General features: G+C 42.2%; 1 protein-coding gene across 1 annotated transcript; it reads left to right on the top strand.

The window, feature by feature from the left end:
• Positions 1–1,792: 1,792 nt before the first annotated feature.
• Positions 1,793–13,438, top strand: LOC109882714 (high mobility group protein B2). The gene is made up of 6 exons (XM_031832697.1): positions 1,793–1,916; positions 2,667–2,830; positions 3,622–3,773; positions 5,690–5,748; positions 9,802–9,917; positions 12,765–13,438. Exons 2-6 carry the CDS (start codon positions 2,681–2,683, stop codon positions 12,939–12,941), a joined length of 654 nt encoding a protein of 217 aa, XP_031688557.1. The 5' UTR covers positions 1,793–1,916; positions 2,667–2,680; the 3' UTR covers positions 12,942–13,438.
• Positions 13,439–15,825: the final 2,387 nt, after the last annotated feature.

Below are 15,825 nucleotides of genomic sequence, written 5' to 3'. Positions count from 1 at the left end.
CAGCATTTCACTGTGAGGTCTACTACACCTGTTGTAGTCAGCATTTCACTGTGAGGTCTACTACACCTGTTGTAGTCAGCATTTCACTGTGAGGTCTACTACACCTGTTGTATTCAGCATTTCACTGTGAGGTCTACTACACCTATTGTAGTCAGCATTTCACTGTAAGGTCTACCTACACCTGTTGTAGTCAGCATTTCACTGTAAGGTCTACCTACACCTGTTGTATTCAGCATGTCACTGTGAGGTCTACTACACCTGTTGTATTCAGCATTTCACTGTAAGGTCTACTACACCTGTTGTATTCAGCATTTCACTGTGAGGTCTACTACACCTGTTGTATTCAGCATTTCACTGTAAGGTCTACTACACCTGTTGTATTCAGCATTTCACTGTGAGGTCTACTACACCTGTTGTATTCAGCATTTCACTGTAAGGTCTACTACACCTGTTGTAGTCAGCATTTCACTGTGAGGTCTACTACACCTGTTGTATTCAGCATTTCACTGTAAGGTCTACTACACCTGTTGTATTCAGCATTTCACTGTGAGGTCTACTACACCTGTTGTATTCAGCATTTCACTGTAAGGTCTACTACACCTGTTGTATTCAGCATTTCACTGTGAGGTCTACTACACCTGTTGTATTCAGCATTTCACTGTAAGGTCTACTACACCTGTTGTATTCAGCATTTCACTGTAAGGTCTACTACACCTGTTGTATTCAGCATTTCACTGTAAGGTCTACTACACCTGTTGTATTTAGCATTTCACTGTGAGGTCTACTACACCTGTTGTATTCTGCGCATGTGACTAATACAATTTGATTTGCCTTAGACGGACCCTAAACTAAAGGACTCCAACCAGCTCTGATCCTGGTGACAAACCGAGTAAGCAGACTTTAGTTTAAGCCCAGCACTAACACACTAATCAACTGGATCATTAATACCCCTTGGTTAATGTAATCAGTTGTGCTTGTGCAAGGCTGGAGCTAAAACGTTCACATTTTCGCCAGAGCCGGAAAACAACATCAACTGGTCACCTGTAACTGAGCGGCAGAGACCGGGCAGACGAGGAGCCCACCGCCCGTTCCACTCTCCGTATCATGGCTAGCGAGAGCTGTTCCGGGGAAACACTACCGGTGGTTGGACCGAGAACCGGGAACAGATTGTCCCTCACGAACACGAATAGCTCCTGCAGCCACTCCCGTTCCTATAAGAAAGGAGATATGAACGAAAGGTGTGGTGAATTAGTAAAAATACTGTATTTTGTTTGAATGTAGCTAGCTAACTATTGTAAAAAAAAAAAAAAAAAACGAAAGTAGACAACGTAACTTACCACTTCACTCCTCTCCCTGAAGTTATCCATAAATGATTCCATTCTAGGTTCGTTTCGTTGATGCTGTTCTGAATCGCTTCATATCTTCACCTTAACTACAAGTCACGTAACTATTAAACTCTTTGAATTTTGGTCAGATCTGATCGGACAGACATTAATGCTACCGTTGTCAACCACTTAGTAATAAACTATCACAGACTCGCACACCCCCCCAAAAAATCTAATCATCTGAATAACAATAACAGTAGAACTACGGCGTCCCCATTACGTTCATAACGCACGAAATCTGCCGCCCAGCAAACAGCGCTCGGTTAACGGGAGTTCTTCCGGACCAAATCCGGGCTGGAGGGAAGAACGCACACTGGCCAATCAGAAACGAGTCTCCGCCCATCTCAACCCTGTGGTCTCCGCCCCCTGTGTTCTAATGAACGTAATCAGCCAACGGGGGCCCGGGGGCGGGTCTTAGATCCATCCTGTTTGACGCTCAGTCAACAATCCTCTCCGGAGAAGCACACAGCAGCAGCGACAACAACAAAAACAACCAGACTCATTCTTGCAAACTTCATCTGGCCGGTAAATGTAAGTAATGAAAGACATTGGACGTTAGTAGCAGTAACATCTTTTAAATGTACATTGAAAGTTGTAGAAATGTTAGTTTCCCTGCAAAAAAAAAAAAGGTAACGTTACTAAACTATCTTCAGAGCGAGTCACTGTAAATGTTAGCCAGCTTGCTAAACTGGTGAAAATGCTAAACCTGGGTTGTTGTTTTTTTTAAGATGTAAAATAACCTTGCTTTAGGATTACTCGTAACTATACTGTAAAATGTTTCACACTAGCTAATGTTAGCTCACTATGTATTCTGATGGCTAGCGTTAGCATCTTCAGCATAAATGCTAGCGCTGGGGGATGGAATGAGCTAGCAGCGCGTTAGCATCTTTAGCATAAATGCTAGCGCTGGGGGATGGAATGAGCTAGCAGCGCGTTAGCATCTTTAGCATAAATGCTAGCGCTGGGGGATGGGATGAGCTAGCAGCGCGTTAGGCGGGAAGCAAATGGTGGCCCCATTGTTCTCAACGAGCTAGCATGCTAGTTGGCTAACTAGGCTAACCGCACTGCAAACTATACAGTCTACGGCACCTGGTCTGCAATCCATCACATATACAAGCACAACATTAGTTGCCGGTACTATAGTTAGCTAGCTAACTATCCATTTGTACTTTTTTGACGTTTTATCCGACGGGGGGCCTAGCTAGTTAGCCATTTTAGCTAGATGAATTTGCAAAAAAAAAAAGATATTGTCGTTAATGTATATTTTCTCTGGTGTTTCAGTCAGTCGTGTCGCCATGGTGAAAGGGGACGTTAACAAGCCAAAGGGCAAGACGTCAGCCTACGCCTTCTTCGTCCAGACCTGCCGGGAGGAACACAAGAGGAAACACCCCGAACAGTCGGTCAACTTCGCGGAGTTCTCCAAGCAGTGTTCAGAGAGATGGAGGGTACATATTAATACACACATCACAGGGTGTTATACCACCACGGTGTTATACCACCACAGTGTCTGTTATAACGGTGTTATACCACCACAGTGTCTGTTATAACGGTGTTATACCACCACAGTGTCTGTTATAACGGCGTTATACCACCACGGTGTGTTATAATGGTGTTATATCACGGTGTCTGTTATAATGGTGTTATATTACTGTGTCTGTTATAATGGTGTTGTACCACGATGTCTGTTATAACGGTGTTATACCACCACTGTGTCTGTTATAACGGTGTTATACCACCACTGTGTCTGTTATAACGGTGTTATACCACCACTGTGTCTGTTATAATGGTGTTGTACCACGATGTCTGTTATAACGGTGTTATACCACCACTGTGTCTGTTATAGCGGTGTTATACCACCACTGTGTCTGTTATAACGGTGTTATACCACCACTGTGTCTGTTATAATGGTGTTATATCACGGTGTCTGTTATAACGGTGTTATACCACCACTGTGTATGTTATAGTGGTGTTATACCACCGCGGTGTCTGTTATAACGGTGTTATACCACCACTGTGTCTGTTATAATGGTGTTATATCACTGTGTCTGTTATAACGGTGTTATACCACCACTGTGTCTGTTATAACGCTGTTATACCACCACTGTGTCTGTTATAACGCTGTTATACCACTGATGTGTGTGTGTGTGTATATATACACACCCACACACACAAGGTGCTGCAACAAGTGTATGTGGTAAAGATGTTATAATGTAGTGTGTTTTATAACTGTGTGTAGGGTCTGACTGCGAATGATAAGCGTCGTTTTGAGGACATGGCGAAGAACGACAAGGTGCGTTATGAGAGGGACATGAGGGGGTACGTCCCCCCCAAGGGGATGGCCAAGAGTGGTAGGAGGAAGAAGGACCCCAATGCTCCAAAACGACCCCCGTGAGTCACACACACTCTGCTGTACACATTGACTGGGGTGTGTACACTTCATTACCAAAAGTATGTGGACACCTGCTAATTGAACATCTCATTCCAAAATGAATATGGAGCCCACCCCACCTTCTTTGCTGCTATAACAGCCTCCACTCTTCTGGGAAGGCTTTCCACTAGATGTAGGAACATTGCTGCTATAACAGCCTCCACTCTTCTGGGAAGGCTTTCCACTAGATGTTGGAACATTGCTGCTATAACAGCCTCCACTCTTCTGGGAAGGCTTTTCACTAGATGTTGGAACATTGCTGCTATAACAGCCTCCACTCTTCTGGGAAGGCTTTCCACTAGATGTAGGAACATTGCTGCTATAACAGCCTCCACTCTTCTGGGAAGGCTTTCCACTAGATGTAGGAACATTGCTGCTATAACAGCCTCCACTCTTCTGGGAAGGCTTTCCACTAGATGTTGGAACATTGCTGCTATAACAGCCTCCACTCTTCTGGGAAGGCTTTCCACTAGATGTTGGAACATTGCTGCTATAACAGCCTCCACTCTTCTGGGAAGGCTTTCCACTAGATGTAGGAACATTGCTGCTATAACAGCCTCCACTCTTCTGGGAAGGCTTTCCACTAGATGTAGGAACATTGCTGCTATAACTGCCAGGTGGTGAAGCGTGAATCATCACTCCAGAGAATGCGTTTCCACTGCTCCAGTCTAATGGCGGTGAGTTTTACACCACTCCAGCCGACGCTTGGCATTGCACATGGGGATGTTAGGCTTGATTCCATTTCATGAAGTTCCCGACAAACAGTTATTGTGCTGACGTTGCTTCCAGAGGCAGTTTGGAACTCGGTACTGAGTGTTGCAACCAGGACAGACAGGTTTTACACTCTGCGTTCCTGTTCTGTGAGATTGTGTGGCCTACCACTTTGCAGCGGAGCCGTTGTTGCTCCTAGACGTTTCCTCTTCACAATTGCAGTTGACCAGTTGGTAAAAATCTGCCGTTCTGCCCCTGAACAGGCAGTTAACCAACTGTTCCCCTGAACAAGGCAGTTAACCCACTGTTCCCCTGAACAAGGCAGTTAACCCACTGTGCCCCTGAACAGGCAGTTAACCCACTGTGCCCCTGAACACTGTGCCCCTGAACAAGGCAGTTAACCAACTGTTCCCCTGAACAAGGCAGTTAACCCACTGTGCCCCTGAACAAGGCAGTTAACCCACTGTTCCCCTGAACAGGCAGTTAACCCACTGTTCCCCGGGAGGCCGTCATTGTAAATAAGAATGGGTTCTTAACTGACTTGCCTAGTTAAATTAAGGTTAAATAAAAAGTTGGCATCTACTGCCAATGTTTGTGTATGGAGATTGCATGGCTGTGTGCTCGGTTTTATACACCTGTCAGCAACGGGTGAGGCTGAAATAGCTGAATCCACTAATTTGAAGGGGTGTCCACATACTTTTGAGAGTATTTTCAATGTGTATCAAATACAATACAATTATTCCTCCCTCCCTCAGGTCTTCTCTCTAACCCCCTCCCTCAGGTCTTCTCTAACCCTCTTCCTCCCTCCCTCAGGTCTTCTCTCTAACCCTCTTCCTCCCTCCCTCAGGTCTTCTCTAACCCTCTTCCTCCCTCCCTCAGGTCTTCTCTCTAACCCTCTTCCTCCCTCCCTCAGGTCTTCTCTCTAACCCTCTTCCTCCCTCCCTCAGGTCTTCTCTAACCCTCTTCCTCCCTCCCTCAGGTCTTCTCTCTAACCCTCTCCCTCCCTCGGGTCTTCTCTAACCCTCTCCCTCCCTCCCTCAGGTCTTCTCTCTAACCCTCTCCCTCCCTCAGGTCTTCTCTCTAACCCTCTCCCTCCCTCAGGCCTTCTCTCTAACCCTCTCCCTCCCTCAGGTCTTCTCTCTAACCCTCTCCCTCCCTCCCTCAGGTCTGCCTTCTTTGTGTTCTCTGCAGAGTTCCGTCCTACGGTCAAACAGGAGTTCCCAGGTACACTGATGATATTATTACTAACAAATCTGTTTGTTCTTTGTTGTGGTGTTGTTGTTATGGGGTGTTGTGGTGGGGGGTCGTGGTGTTGTGGTGGGGGGTTGTTGTGGTGTAGTGTGTGTATATATATATATATATATATATATATATATATAGTGTATGTATATGTGGTAGTATATATATATATATAATGTATGTATATGTGGTAGTATATATAATGTATGTATATGAGGTAGTATATATATATATATATATAGTGTATGTATATGTGGTAGTATATATATATATATATATATAGTGTATGTATATGAGGTAGTATATATGTATAGTGTATGTATATGTGGTAGTATATATAATGTATGTATATGAGGTAGTATATGTATATTTTTTATTTATTTATTTCACCTTTATTTAACCAGGTAGGCAAGTTGAGAACACCTTTATTTAACCAGGTAGGCTAGTTGAGAACACCTTTATTTAACCAGGTAGGCTAGTTGAGAACACCTTTATTTAACCAGGTAGGCTAGTTGAGAACACCTTTATTTAACCAGGTAGGCTAGTTGAGAACACCTTTATTTAACCAGGTAGGCTAGTTGAGAACACCTTTATTTAACCAGGTAGGCTAGTTGAGAACACCTTTATTTAACCAGGTAGGCTAGTTGAGAACACCTTTATTTAACCAGGTAGGCCAGTTGAGAACACCTTTATTTAACCAGGTAGGCTAGTTGAGAACACCTTTATTTAACCAGGTAGGCTAGTTGAGAACACCTTTATTTAACCAGGTAGGCTAGTTGAGAACACCTTTATTTAACCAGGTAGGCTAGTTGAGAACACCTTTATTTAACCAGGTAGGCTAGTTGAGAACACCTTTATTTAACCAGGTAGGCTAGTTGAGAACAAGTTCTCATTTACAATTGCGACCTGGCCAAGATAAAGCAAAGCAGTTCGACAGATAAAACGACACAGAGTTACACATGGAGTAAAAACAAACATACAGTCAATAATGCAGTATAAACAAGTCTATATACAATGTGAGCAAATGAGGTGAGAAGGGAGGTAAAGGCAAAAAAGGCCATGATGGCAAAGTAAGTACAATATAGCAAGTAGAATACTGGAATGGTAGTTTTGCAATGGAAGAATGTGCAAAGTAGAAATAAAAAAATAATGGGGTGCAAAGGAGCAAAATAAATAAATAAATTAAAATTAAATACAGTTGGGAAAGAGGTAGTTGTTTGGGCTAAATTATAGGTGGGCTATGTACAGGTGCAGTAATCTGTGAGCTGCTCTGACAGTTGGTGCTTAAAGCTAGTGAGGGAGATAAGTGTTTCCAGTTTCAGAGATTTTTGTAGTTCGTTCCAGTCATTGGCAGCAGAGAACTGGAAGGAGAGGCGGCCAAAGAAAGAATTGGTTTTGGGGGTGACTAGAGAGATATACCTGCTGGAGCGTGTGCTACAGGTGGGAGATGCTATGGTGACCAGCGAGCTGAGATAAGGGGGGACTTTACCTAGCAGGGTCTTGTAGATGACATGGAGCCAGTGGGTTTGGCGACGAGTATGAAGCGAGGGCCAGCCAACGAGAGCGTACAGGTCGCAATGGTGGGTAGTATATGGGGCTTTGGTGATAAAACGGATTGCACTGTGATAGACTGCATCCAATTTGTTGAGTAGGGTATTGGAGGCTATTTTGTAAATGGCATCGCCAAAGTCGAGGATTGGTAGGATGGTCAGTTTTACAAGGGTATGTTTGGCAGCATGAGTGAAGGATGCTTTGTTGCGAAATAGGAAGCCAATTCTAGATTTAACTTTGGATTGGAGATGTTTGATATGGGTCTGGAAGGAGAGTTTACGGTCTAACCAGACACCTAAGTATTTGTAGTTGTCCACGTATTCTAAGTCAGAGCCGTCCAGAGTAGTGATGTTGGACAGGCGGGTAGGTGCAGGTAGCGATCGGTTGAAGAGCATGCATTTAGTTTTACTTGTATTTAAGAGCAATTGGAGGCCATATATAATGTATGTATATGAGGTAGTATATATAATGTATGTATATGTGGTAGTATATATAATGTATGTATATGTGGTAGTATATATAATGTATGTATATGTGGTAGTATATATAATGTATGTATATGAGGTGGTATATGTATGTATATGAGGTAGTATATGTATATATAGTGTATGTATATGAGGTAGTATATGTATATATATAATGTATGTATATGAGGTAGTATATATATATATAATGTATGTATATGAGGTAGTATATATATATATATATAATGTATGTATATGAGGTAGTATATATATATAATGTATGTATATGAGGTGGTATATATAATGTATGTATATGAGGTGGTATATGTATGTATATGAGGTGGTATATGTATGTATATGAGGTAGTATATGTATATATAGTGTATGTATATGAGGTAGTATATATGTATGTATATAGTGTATGTATATGTGGTAGTATATATATATATATATATAGTGTATGTATATGAGGTAGTATATATATATATATAGTGTATGTATATGTGGTAGTATATATGTATATATATAGTGTATGTATATGAGGTGGTATATGTATGTATATGAGGTAGTATATGTATATATAGTGTATGTATATGAGGTAGTATATATGTATGTATATAGTGTATGTATATGTGGTAGTATATATATAATGTATGTATATGAGGTAGTATATATATATATATAGTGTATGTATATGAGGTAGTATATATGTATATATATAGTGTATGTATATGTGGTAGTATATATATATAATGTATGTATATGAGGTAGTATATATATATAATGTGGTAGTATATATAATGTATATATTATCGTCTCCAGACTGTTCTATAGGATGTAGTAGTCGTGTATATATATAATGTATGTATATGAGGTAGTATATATATATATATATAGTGTATGTATATGTGGTAGTATATATATATAATGTATGTATATGAGGTGGTATATGTATGTATATAGTGTATGTATATGTGGTAGTATATATATATATATAGTGTATGTATATGAGGTAGTATATATATATATATATAGTGTATGTATATGTGGTAGTATATATATATATATATAGTGTATGTATATGTGGTAGTATATATATATATATAGTGTATGTATATGTGGTAGTATATATAATGTATGTATATGAGGTAGTATATATATATATATAGTGTATGTATATGTGGTAGTATATATAATGTATGTATATGTGGTAGTATATATATATATATATATATATAGTGTATGTATATGTGGTAGTATATATAATGTATGTATATGTGGTAGTATATATATATATATAGTGTATGTATATGTGGTAGTATATATATATATATAGTGTATGTATATGAGGTAGTATATATATATATATATATAGTGTATGTATATGAGGTAGTATATATATATATATATATATATATAGTGTATGTATATGAGGTAGTATATATATATATATATATAGTGTATGTATATGAGGTAGTATATATATATATATAGTGTATGTATATGTGGTAGTATATATAATGTATGTATATGAGGTAGTATATATATATATATATATAGTGTATGTATATGTGGTAGTATATATAATGTATGTATATGTGGTAGTATATATATATATATATAGTGTATGTATATGTGGTAGTATATATAATGTATGTATATGTGGTAGTATATATATATATATAGTGTATGTATATGTGGTAGTATATATATATATATAGTGTATGTATATGAGGTAGTATATATATATATATATAGTGTATGTATATGAGGTAGTATATATATATATATATATATATATATATATATATATAGTGTATGTATATGAGGTAGTATATATATATATATATATAGTGTATGTATATGAGGTAGTATATATATATATATATATATATATATATATAGTGTATGTATATGAGGTAGTATATATATATATATAGTGTATGTATATGTGGTAGTATATATATATATATAGTGTATGTATATGTGGTAGTGTATATAATGTATATATTATCGTCTCCAGGTTGTTCTATAGGAGAGACAGCTAAGAAGCTGGGGATCATGTGGGGTCAACAGACTCCAACCCAGAAACAGCCGTTTGAAGAGAAGGCTCTCCGACTGAGGGAGAAATACGACAAGGTACTCTACGTTACTACGGTAACAAACACGCTCACAGAATGAGCGTCCCCAGTCAACTGAACAGTGACATAATCAGTGGACTGGGGTTTATCTGTAAGAGCAACGCAGGAAGTGTACCCAGCAATATAGACCTCAGTTGTACGGTAATTGTGCCAGCCCTACACAAGAACATGCATTCCTTCACCACAGCTGGGACCCGTTAGTTAGAGGACCTGCTAGAGAACCTGTTAGTTAAGGGACCTGTTAGTTAGGGGACCTGCTAGAGAACCTGTTAGTTGGGGGACCTGCTAGAGAACCTGTTAGTTAGGGGACCTGCTAGAGAACCTGTTAGTTAGGGGACCTGCTAGAGAACCTGTTAGTTAAGGGACCTGCTAGGGGACCTGTTAGTTAGGGGACCTGCTAGAGAACCTGTTAGTTAGGGGACCTGCTAGAGAACCTGTTAGTTGGGGGACCTGCTAGAGAACCTGTTAGTTGGGGGACCTGCTAGAGAACCTGTTAGTTGGGGGACCTGCTAGAGAACCTGTTAGTTAGAGGACCTGCTAGAGAACCTGTTAGTTAAGGGACCTGCTAGGGGACCTGTTAGTTAGGGGACCTGCTAGAGAACCTGTTAGTTGGGGGACCTGCTAGAGAACCTGTTAGTTAGAGGACCTGCTAGGGGACCTGTTAGTTAGGGGACCTGCTAGAGAACCTGTTAGTTGGGGGACCTGCTAGAGAGCCTGTTAGTTAGAGGACCTGCTAGAGAACCTGTTAGTTAGGGGACCTGCCAGAGAACCTGTTAGTTAGGGGACCTGCTAGAGAACCTGTTAGTTAGGGGACCTGCTAGAGAACCTGTTAGTTAAGGGACCTGCTAGAGAACCTGTTAGTTGGGGGACCTGCTAGAGAACCTGTTAGTTAGAGGACCTGCTAGAGAACCTGTTAGTTAGGGGACCTGCCAGAGAACCTGTTAGTTAGGGGACCTGCTAGAGAACCTGTTAGTTAGGGGACCTGCTAGAGAACCTGTTAGTTAAGGGACCTGCTAGAGAACCTGTTAGTTGGGGGACCTGCTAGAGAACCTGTTAGTTAGAGGACCTGCTAGGGGACCTGTTAGTTAGGGGACCTGCTAGAGAACCTGTTAGTTGGGGGACCTGCTAGAGAGCCTGTTAGTTAGAGGACCTGCTAGAGAACCTGTTAGTTAGGGGACCTGCCAGAGAACCTGTTAGTTAGGGGACCTGCTAGAGAACCTGTTAGTTAAGGGACCTGCTAGAGAACCTGTTAGTTGGGGGACCTGCTAGAGAACCTGTTAGTTAGAGGACCTGCTAGAGAACCTGTTAGTTAGGGGACCTGCCAGAGAACCTGTTAGTTAGGGGACCTGCTAGAGAACCTGTTAGTTAGGGGACCTGCTAGAGAACCTGTTAGTTAAGGGACCTGCTAGAGAACCTGTTAGTTGGGGGACCTGCTAGAGAACCTGTTAGTTAGAGGACCTGCTAGAGAACCTGTTAGTTGGGGGACCTGCTAGAGAACCTGTTAGTTAGAGGACCTGCTAGGGGACCTGTTAGTTAGGGGACCTGCTAGAGAACCTGTTAGTTGGGGGACCTGCTAGAGAGCCTGTTAGTTAGAGGACCTGCTAGAGAACCTGTTAGTTAGGGGACCTGCCAGAGAACCTGTTAGTTAGGGGACCTGCTAGAGAACCTGTTAGTTAAGGGACCTGCTAGAGAACCTGTTAGTTGGGGGACCTGCTAGAGAACCTGTTAGTTAGAGGACCTGCTAGAGAACCTGTTAGTTAGGGGACCTGCCAGAGAACCTGTTAGTTAGGGGACCTGCTAGAGAACCTGTTAGTTAAGGGACCTGCTAGAGAACCTGTTAGTTAAGGGACCTGTTAGTTAGGGGACCTGCTAGAGAACCTGTTAGTTAGGGGACCTGCTAGAGAACCTGTTAGTTAAGGGACCTGCTAGAGAACCTGTTAGTTAAGGGACCTGTTAGTTAGGGGACCTGCTAGAGAACCTGTTAGTTGGGGGACCTGCTAGAGAACCTGTTAGTTGGGGGACCTGCTAGAGAACCTGTTAGTTGGGGGACCTGCTAGAGAACCTGTTAGTTAGGGGACCTGCCAGAGAACCTGTTAGTTAGGGGACCTGCTAGAGAACCTGTTAGTTAGGGGACCTGCTAGAGAACCTGTTAGTTAGGGGACCTGCTAGAGAACCTGTTAGTTAGGGGACCTGCTAGAGAACCTGTTAGTTAGGGGACCTGCTAGAGAACCTGTTAGTTAGGGGACCTGCCAGAGAACCTGTTAGTTAGGGGCCCTGTTGGTTAGGGGACCTGCTAGAGAACCTGTTAGTTAGGGGACCTGCTAGAGAACCTGTTAGTTAGGGGGCCTGTTAGTTGGGGGACCTGCTAGAGAACCTGTTAGTTAGGGGACCTGCTAGAGAACCTGTTAGTTAGGGGACCTGCTAGAGAACCTGTTAGTTAGGGGACCTGCTAGAGAACCTGTTAGTTAGGGGACCTGCCAGAGAACCTGTTAGTTAGGGGACCTGCTAGAGAACCTGTTAGTTAGGGGGCCTGTTAGTTGGGGGACCTGTTATGCAGAATGTGGACACCTGCTTATCCATCATCTCATTCCAAGCGCTCTCTCTCTGTCTGTGTCTGTCTCTCTCGCTGTCTGTCTGTCTCTCTCTCTCTCTCTCCTCCGTCTCTGTGTGTCTCTCTCTCTGTCTGTCTCACTCTCTGTCTGTCTCACTCTCTCTCTGTGTGTCTCTTTCTCTGTCTCACTCTCTCTCTGTCTGTCTCTCTCTGTCTTACTCTCTGTGTGTCTCTCTGTCTCACTCTCTCTGTCTCACTCTCTGTCTCACTCTCTGTCTCACTCTCTCTCTCTAGGATATGGCTGCATACCGGTCCGGTGCGAACGTTAAGCGGGCCCCGATGCGACCCGGTCCCGGGGGCTCGTCTGGTATAATGCCCCACGCCGCGGCCGGTGGCGGAGATGACGATGATGACGACGACGATGACCTGGAGGACGATGATGATGAAGAGGACGATGATGATGACGAGTAGAGCTGTTAGTGTTGTGTTCCAGCCTGTTGGAGCAGTATGTGTGTTTTACCTCGCCCCCTAAGCTCCGCCCACCCGGGGTCACAGCAAGCTAAAACACACCCAGTTCCAGAGGAGGAATCTGATTGGTTGAAAGGTGTGCGTGTGTGTGTGTGTGTGCCTGTCAGTGACCCTGGAGGACTGGCCCTAGGTCAGGGGTCAAAGGTTAGTTAGAACTGGGCTGGACCAGACACAACCCGTAGGGGACTTATATTATCACGCGTAAATGATTGTTCATCATCTTAAACATCTGTAACCCTGGTAACCGTTGCTGTGGGCCAACATGTCCAATAGCAGAGCTCTGTATCTCCAGGAGGATGCTGCTGTTCCCAGGCTGTGTGGTGTAACTGGTTTTCAAAACACACTGTTCTGTTTTATTTTTTAAATTGAAACCATATGTAGAAACTGGCTTTTATAATACCATTTTTATGATTCTGAAAATGAACAATGTTTTATCTGTGTATTCTGTTCTGCTGTACACAATCTGACGTGGTATTTATTCTAACGAGACTGACCAGGTGAATCCAGGTGAAAGCTATGATCCCTTATTGATGTCACTTGTTAAATCCACTTCAATCAGTGTAGATGAAGGGGAGGAGACGGGTTAAAGAAGGATTTTTATGTCTTGAGACAATTGAGACATGGATTGTGTGTGTGTACCATTCAGGGGGTGAATGGGTAAGACAAAATATTAAAGCCCCTTTGAATGGGGTATGGTAGTAGGGTATGGTAGTAGGTGCCAGGTCCACTGGTTGAGTGTCAAGAACTGCAACGCTGCTGGGTTTTATTCACACTCAACACTTTCCTGTGTTTATCAAGAATGGTCCACCACCCAAAGGGCATCCAGACAACTTGACACAACTGTGGGAAGCATTGGAGTCAACATGGGCCAGCATCCCTGTGGAACGCTTTCAACACCTTGTAGAGTCCATGTCCCGATGAATTGAGGCTGTTCTGAGGTACACCTCAATATTAGGAGGGTGTTAATGTTTTGTACACTCAGATGAAATAGGTCTAACATTCAGCTGAGGGTTATGTATTATATCAGTACCACAGATGGGTAAGGCTTACTATACAATCTTTAATACAGTTCAACAGGAGCAGTAGGTTGAGGGTGTAAAATGTTTATTAAATACACTAGAAACATCAGAATGGACATGCAGGCTTTGCCCTCCCTGGCCACCAGGGAGCGCCACACCCACCTACCAGTAGAATACAAACATTATCAAAATACAGTACAGAGATCCTCGAAACACACACCTCACTGACCACATATGCTACGACCGCTAACAACTTGCCTACAGCGCTCCTTAGGGCCCTTGTACCCAGTTATAACCATAGCTCAGTGGCTATAACCAGTTATAACCATAGCTCAGTGGCTATAACCATGGCTCAGTGGCTATAATCAGTTATAACCATAGCTCAGTGGCTATAACCAGTTATAACCATGGCTCGGTGGCTATAACCAGTTATAACCATAGCTCAGTGGCTATAACCGGTTATAACCATAGCTCAGTGCCTATAACCAGTTATAACCATAGCTCAGTGGCTATAACCATGGCTCAGTGGCTATAACCAGTTATAACCATAGCTCAGTGGCTATAACCAGTTATAACCATAGCTCAGTGGCTATAACCAGTTATAACCATAGCTCAGTGGCTATAACCAGTTGTAACCAGTTATAACCATAGCTCAGTGGCTATAACCATAGCTCAGTGGCTGTAACCAGTTATAACCATAGCTCGGTGGCTATAACCTCTGAAGAGTACTATTGCTTGTTTGTCAGGTGTTTTATTACTCAAAAATAATGTATTTATAATCCAATAACTTAGTCATGCACTAACTAAATGGATGTTATTGATGATCTACCAGGGGATCGATCAATGGATATGTAGGATATCGATAGTTGGACCCAGAAAAATGTAATGACGTTTTTCCACAACCAAACAGATCTTCGGTAATCAATCATCACAAATGAAAACCACACGTCATGACTTAAGTAATCAATCATCACATTGATAATAAAAACAGCCACAGAAACGATTTAATAAATCACCACGATTGATCCTTTTGGGAATAAAAAATGTTTTTGTATGCCGAGGGCCGCCCGTCCGATTGGTGGCTGTACTGTGTAACTATGGCGATTAATGGTTTGTCCTTTTCCACAACTGACTGGATGTGGAGAATTGAAATAACTAATATCTATAATATCATGGTTGAGTTCAGTCAGAAAACCTTATTAATTGTTGACCTCATAAGGTTTCTCTGAGATTGTCCTTTTAGAATGACATCCCTGATAACACTATTCAGAATGACATCCCTGATAACACTATTCAGAGTGACATCCCTGATAACACTATTCAGAATGTCATCCCTGATAACACTATTCAGAATGTCATCCCTGATAACACTATTCAGAATGTCATCCCTGATAACACTATTCAGAATGACATCCCTGATAACACTATTCAGAATGTCATCCCTGATAACACTATTCAGAATGACATCCCTGATAACACTATTCAGAATGACAGCCCTGATACTATTCAGAATGACATCCCTGATAACACTATTCAGAATGTCATCCCTGATAACACTATTCAGAATGACAGAGCTCTCGCACACAGGACACAGAACTTTAACGTAGCAACGTAGACAAGTTCATTCCAGAGAAAATCCTCTGGTTAGACCCGTCCTGACCACTAGACCCGTCCTGACCAGTTTAGACCCGTCCTGACCACTAGACCCGTCCTGACCAGTTTAGACCCGTCCTGACCAGTTTAGACCCGTCCTGACTAGTTTAGACCCGTCCTGACTAGTTTAGACCCGTCCTGGCCACTGGACCCGT

The sequence above is a fragment of the Oncorhynchus kisutch genome, linkage group LG9 (assembly GCF_002021735.2).
Source record: "Oncorhynchus kisutch isolate 150728-3 linkage group LG9, Okis_V2, whole genome shotgun sequence".
Lineage (NCBI taxonomy): Eukaryota > Metazoa > Chordata > Actinopteri > Salmoniformes > Salmonidae > Oncorhynchus > Oncorhynchus kisutch.
This window is presented reverse-complemented; position numbering and strand designations above follow the sequence as displayed.

Coding starts and splice junctions, on each gene's coding strand:
- LOC109882714 (XM_031832697.1), top strand. CDS start 2,681: ATGGTGAAAGGGGACGTTAACAAGCCAAAGGGCAAGACGTCAGCCTAC. Junction 2,831..3,621: donor AGTGTTCAGAGAGATGGAGG/GTACATATTAAT, acceptor AACTGTGTGTAG/GGTCTGACTGCGAATGATAA. Junction 9,918..12,764: donor TGAGGGAGAAATACGACAAG/GTACTCTACGTT, acceptor CTCTCTCTCTAG/GATATGGCTGCATACCGGTC.